Here is a 6,000-nt window from a genome sequence, read left to right as displayed (position 1 = left end):
TCTGGTACTGCTATTCCCTGTATGTAGCTCCATTCTCCAGTATTTTATTTTACTCTTGTGTATTTATTTCATTAAAACTGTTTATTATTATTTTTAAACTCTGCTTAGTTGGGAAGAGCTCGTAAGCAAGCTTTTCACGGGAAAGCAACACAACATTCCTCAGAAATGCAACCTAACCACTGATTACAGCCTACTGGCTAGATAGGAAGTATCTCTCGGCCTGTTTTACACATGTACTGTACTGTACTATACAGCCTCTTAAAACACATTAGAGCCTGCTGGCTAGTTATGAAGAATCTCTCGGCCTGTTTCACACATGTACAGTACAATACGGCCTCTTAAACACATTAGACCCTGCTAGCTAGCCTCTTAAACCCCCCCCCCCCATATGGATCAATAGGTGTCTAGGAAGACATATATTCATATATCATACCGTGTGTGTGTGTGTGTGTGTGTGTGTGTGTGTGTGTGTGTGTGTGTGTGTGTGTTGTGTTCAGTGTTTAATTTGGAAGTTGGAAGGTGCCGGAATAAAAAGTGAGCCCGAGTAGGGGGGTGACCTGGGGGGCTCAGAGGTACCGGAATGCATAACAAAAAAAACGTTATAATAAAGCATTGCATTCATTATCACTTTTTCTTGCTGAAATAGAGCAGTAAAGAAAATAGAGCTGTAGAGGAGCTTGCAGAAATTGCAAACATGGGGGGGGGGGGGGGGGGGGTAGCCTTTTATAAATGCATTTCATGCAATGCTACATCATTGTAGATGGCTGGAGACTTTAGCAGAATATGTTTTAATACAGCACAAATGATGGAAATGACAGGCTACTTTGACACTAACAAACTGAGTGAATCTGGGATCAATAAAAACGACCTGGTCTTAAAACCATCAATAGGCTAGACCTAGGAGTGTGGAGACACATATTGTACTGTATGAGGAGGAAGTTCTAGTCCTAAAAAAAGCTTTCCAATTTCACTGACTCACCCAATGATGCGCAGCTCACTCACAGTCGATGGCCGATAAGCTTGTGCCAGAAGCCTATCTCAAATTAAATGTTATTTGTCACATGCGCCGAATACAACAGGTGTAGACCTTACCGTGAAATGCCTACTTACAAGCCCTTAGCCAACAATGCAGTTCAAGAAATCACAACAATCACACCAACAATGGCCACGAGTTGGTCTATATAGGCTAGCTACAATGTTGCGCAATTCTTAGAATATCAGGTACGTTTTCACATTATGTTCTTTAGGGGCAGGAGAATTACAGAGGAGTCAAATAGGTTCCGGAACGAAACAGTCCAAAACTGAGAGGTGCCGGATTAATCACAACCAATCACAACCAATTAAGCACTGGTTGTGATGTACTCCTTTATCATGACAGACACACACACACACACACACACACACACACACACACAGACACAGACACAGACACAGACACAGACACAGACACAGACAGACACACACACACACAGACACAGACACAGACACACACACACACACACACACACACACACACACACACACACACACACACACACACACACACACACACACACACACACACACACACACACTGTCAGTCTTCTTGTATGCTAATCTGACCCACTCTTCCTGACAGGGGTCTCTGCCCACAGATGCACACTTCAAGTCCCTGTCATAAACTCCACTTTACCGCCCGGCCGCCTCGCACGCTGCACCAAAACAAATGTCACCCCTGATGATGATGACAACAAACCACTTTAATTTATGCCAGCGTAAAACCCCAACTGCCAGCGCAGCCGCCAATCACTCCGGGAGGCGTTACAAGCAGCAGATGGGGCGTGTGATTTGACGGGTCGTTAAAGTGACAGGCGGCATTGACAGGCGGGCGGGATCAAGGACCTGACAGGGCCACCTCCCTCCTTCCCTCCTTTTTCTTCTCCCTCTCTTTCTTTCTCGTCCTCTCATGGCTTTTTCTGTGGCTGTCCCTCCTCCACACCTTGCGATGACATAAACGCGCACACACACACACACACACTCGACTCTAAACAGAGCTTCACAGCCAGCGTGAGATGACAGCAAACACACTTGGAGTGTCAGAACAGAGGCTCTCTTTGATCCCGTACAATGACAAAGAGTAACACACACACGTGAACAGACGGAGGACTATACGCACTTAACGATACTCCAAACACAGGTGTGCATAAGTGTGTGTGTGTGTGTGTGTGTGTGTGTGTGTGTGTGTGTGTGTGTGTGTGTGTGTGTGTGTGTGTGTGTGTGTGTGTGTGTGTGTGTGTGTGTGTGTGTGTGTGTGTGTGTGTGTGATATATATACAGTACCAGTCAAAGTTTTTGGACACACTTACTCATTCAAGGGTTTTTCTTTATTTTTACTATTTTAGACACTAGCATAATAATGAAGACATCAAAACTTTGAAATAACACATATGGAATCATGTAGTTACCAAATAACTGTTAAATATATTTTATATCTGAGATTCTTCAAAGTAGCCACCCTTTTGATGACAGCTTGGCATTCTCTCAACCAGGTTCACCTGGAATGCTTTTCCAACAGTCTTGAAGGAGTTCCCACATATGCTTGAGCACTTGTTGGCTGCTTTTCCTTCACCCTGCGGTCCAAATCATTCCAAACCATCTCAATTGGGTTGAGGTCGGGTGATTGTGGATGCCAGGTCATCTGATGCAGCACTCCATCACTCTCCTTCTTGGTCAAAAAGCCCTTACACAGCATGGAGGTGTGTTTTGGGTCATTGTCCTTTTGAAAAACAAATTAGTAGGGCCTCCCGGGTGGCGCAGTGTTCTAGGGCACTGCATCGCAGTGCTAACTGCGCCACCAGAGTCTCTGGGTTCGCGCCCAGGCTCTGTCGCAGCCGGCCGCGACCGGGAGGTCCGTGGGGCGACGCACAATTGGCATAGCGTCGTCCGGGGTAGGGAGGGTTTGGCCGGTAGGGATATCCTTGTCTCATCGCGCTCCAGCGACTCCCGTGGCGGGCCGGGCGCAGTGCGCGCCAGCCAAGGGGGCCAGGTACACGGTGTTTCCTCCGACACATTGGTGCGGCTGGCTTCCGGGTTGGAGGCGCGCTGTGTTAAGAAGCAGTACGGCTGGTTGGGTTGTGCTTCGGAGGACGCATGGCTTTCGACCTTCGTCTCTCCCGAGCCCGTACGGGAGTTGTAGCGATGAGACAAGGTAGTAATTACTAGCGATTGGATACCACGAAAATTGGGGAGAAAATGGGATAAAAATTTAAAAATAAAAATAAAAAATAGTCCCATTAAGCGCAAACCAGATGGGATGGAGTTTCGCTGCAGAATGCTGCGGTAGCCATTATGGTCTGCCTTGAATTCTAAATAAATCACAGACAGTGTCACCAGCAAAGCACCCCCACACCATCACACCTCCTTCTCCATGCTTCACGGTGGGAACCACACAGGCAGAGATCATCCTTTCACCTACTTTGCTTCTCACAAAGACACATCGTTTGGAATCAAAAATCTCACATTTGGACTCATCAGACTAAAGGACAGATTTCTACCGGTCTAATGTCCATTGCTCGTGTTTCTTGGCCCAAGCAAGTCTCTTCTTCTTACTGGTGTCCTTTAGTAGTGGTTTCTTTGCAGCAATTTGACCATGAAGGCCTGATTCACGCAGTCTCCTCTGAACAGTTGATGTTGAGATGTGTCTGTTACTTGAACTCTGTGAAGCAATTATTTGGGCTGCAATTTCTGAGGCTGGCAACTCTAATGAATTTATTCTCTGCAGCAGAGGTAAGTTTCCTGTGGCGGTCCTAATGAGAGCTAGTTTCATCATAGCGCTTGATGGTTTTAGCGACTGCACTTGAAGAAACTTTCGAAGTTCTTGAAATTTTCCGGATTGACTGACCTTCATGTCTTAAAGTCATGATGGACTGTTGTTTCTCTTTGCTTATTTGAGCTGTTCTTGTAATAATATGGACATTGTCTTTTACCAAATAGGGCTATCTTCTGTATACCAACCCTACATTTTCACAACACAACTGATTGGCTCAAACGCATTAAGAAGGAAATGTACTTTTAAGAAGTAATTGAAATGCATTCCAGGTGACTACCTCATGAAGCTGGTTGAGAGAATGCCAAGAGTGGTGCAAAGCTGTAATCAAGGCAAAGGGTGGCTACTTTGAAGAATCTCAAATATAAAATATATTTTGATTTGTTTAACACTTTTTTGCTTACTACATGATACCATATGTGTTATTTCATCGTTTTGACTTCTTCACTATTATTCTACAATGTCAAAAATAGTAAAAATGAAGAAAAACCCTTGAATGAGTAGGTGTGTCCAAACTTTTGACTGGTACTGTATATACATCTGCCACTGATCAAGCCTGTATGTGTGTGTCAATGAATGTGTTTATATGACTGTGTGTATTATTAACTACAAACACATACATTGACACAGTCCCACTCACAGTCACAGCCACACAAAGGCTGCCCCAACACACACGTTCGGCCCAGATCCTGTGACAAAGGGCCATAGCATTCTAAAATCTTACCATTTCACTGGCACAAGACTCAAGCACCCTGACACCCTCATCTCTAAAATGCTTCCTTACCTACACCTGCTGGATTCAAGTGCATCCTACAGTTAAACCAGATGATAAGAAACCCCTGAAGAGACCAAGCCAGAGAGAATCTTAATTTCATTTCTTTGATTCCTCACTTTCTCTCTCCTTGCCTCCTTCTCAAAACCGATTGGATGAGGAACCTCTGACCTTCTCATCCAATGGGTTTTGAGAAGGAGGCGAGGAAAGAGGCCTCAAGGAATCAAGGAAATGCAATTGAGATTCACCCCCTGAGAAAGAATTCCACCAGTCTTACCTTCAGCAGGTCAATCTCCTTGATGCAGTCCTGGCGAGCCTTGGCGTCCATCATTTCAAATATCTAAAGAAAAGAACAACGAAGTTTGTAACGTTATCCGACTGCATTGTCAGAGGTATTCCATAGAATCCTCAGCCAGCTCTAACACATAACCCCAGTGCCCAGCGTAAACCCAGTGATCTTCACGTCTAGTCCTGTAGAGCAGAAGTGTGTCTAGGCCTCTGATCCAAACACTAACCAACATGGTTCAGTGGTTTCTAGCATTAGGCTGGGGGAAAAAACTGCACACACTGTGGCCTTCCTGGTCCAGACGTGAACCACACTGCCTTTGCCAACCCTTGGCTGTATCTCAATAGTCCTTGATTAGCACTGATGTGAAAGGACGATGTCAGTGAAACAAATATCAGGTATTCACCATATCGTCTTACCTTTTCTATGTTTCACAGAACAGTGCACATGAAGGAGGGGAGACAAGGAGAGGAAGCCAATTTAAACTACTGAGATGTACCTATAGAGTAAATGCCTAAAAGGATAGGACTCAATATAGTACCTGGACTTTCTTCAGAGCCACATGCTGGCCCTCCAGAAGGTAGGTGGCTTTGTAGACCTCGCTGAACTGGCCCCGGCCAATCTTCTTCTCAATGCGGAAGTTGGCAAGCGTGCAGCAGTACTGGTGGCTCTGCACGTTTCTCAGTGAGGGGAAGAAGAATGGACAGTGTTAGTTAGGGAGAAATACTGTAGTAACCTGTTGAGAGAGAAGGTTCATTTGTCCATGTTGGCTTGGATAGGATTGGCACATCTATTGATGTGCGTGAGTGACACTTTTCTGGGATTTGAATGAATGTGCCTTAATATCACTCAGGTGAGTTATTCATATAAACAGTGGCACTAACATTTGACAATGGCTACAGTTTTCTCCAAGGTTGGACATGCATACTCTGGTATGTCTGTATCATCCTTGAACGACACAACAGTAACTAAAACCCATCTGAAAAATGTAGAAGAGTAGCAAACGTTTCTGTGTACTAAAAATGTCTGTCAGTTCTAGGAACCAAACTCAGCAAAAAAAGAAGCGTCCACTCACTGTCAACTGCGTTTATTTTCAGCAAACTTAACATCTGTAAATATTTGTATGAACATAACAAGA

At 44.8% G+C, this 6,000-nt stretch overlaps 1 protein-coding gene across 3 annotated transcripts in view; it reads right to left on the bottom strand.

The window, feature by feature from the left end:
* LOC129818956 (serine/threonine-protein kinase Nek6-like) overlaps positions 1–6,000 on the bottom strand; it is an 85,076-nt gene that overhangs the window by 30,095 nt on the left and 48,981 nt on the right. For all 3 annotated transcript variants that reach the window (XM_055875343.1, XM_055875341.1, XM_055875342.1), the window contains 2 exons: positions 5,404–5,532; positions 4,854–4,916 (listed from right to left, as the gene is read on the bottom strand). In XM_055875343.1, coding sequence (XP_055731318.1) covers positions 4,854–4,916; positions 5,404–5,532 — 192 coding nt within the window. The remainder of the gene's footprint in view (positions 1–4,853; positions 4,917–5,403; positions 5,533–6,000) is intronic.

The sequence above is a fragment of the Salvelinus fontinalis genome, chromosome 21 (genome assembly GCF_029448725.1).
Source record: "Salvelinus fontinalis isolate EN_2023a chromosome 21, ASM2944872v1, whole genome shotgun sequence".
Classification (NCBI taxonomy): Eukaryota; Metazoa; Chordata; class Actinopteri; order Salmoniformes; family Salmonidae; genus Salvelinus; species Salvelinus fontinalis.
The sequence above is the reverse complement of the archived record's forward strand: the minus strand, read 5'-3'. Positions and strand labels throughout refer to the sequence as shown.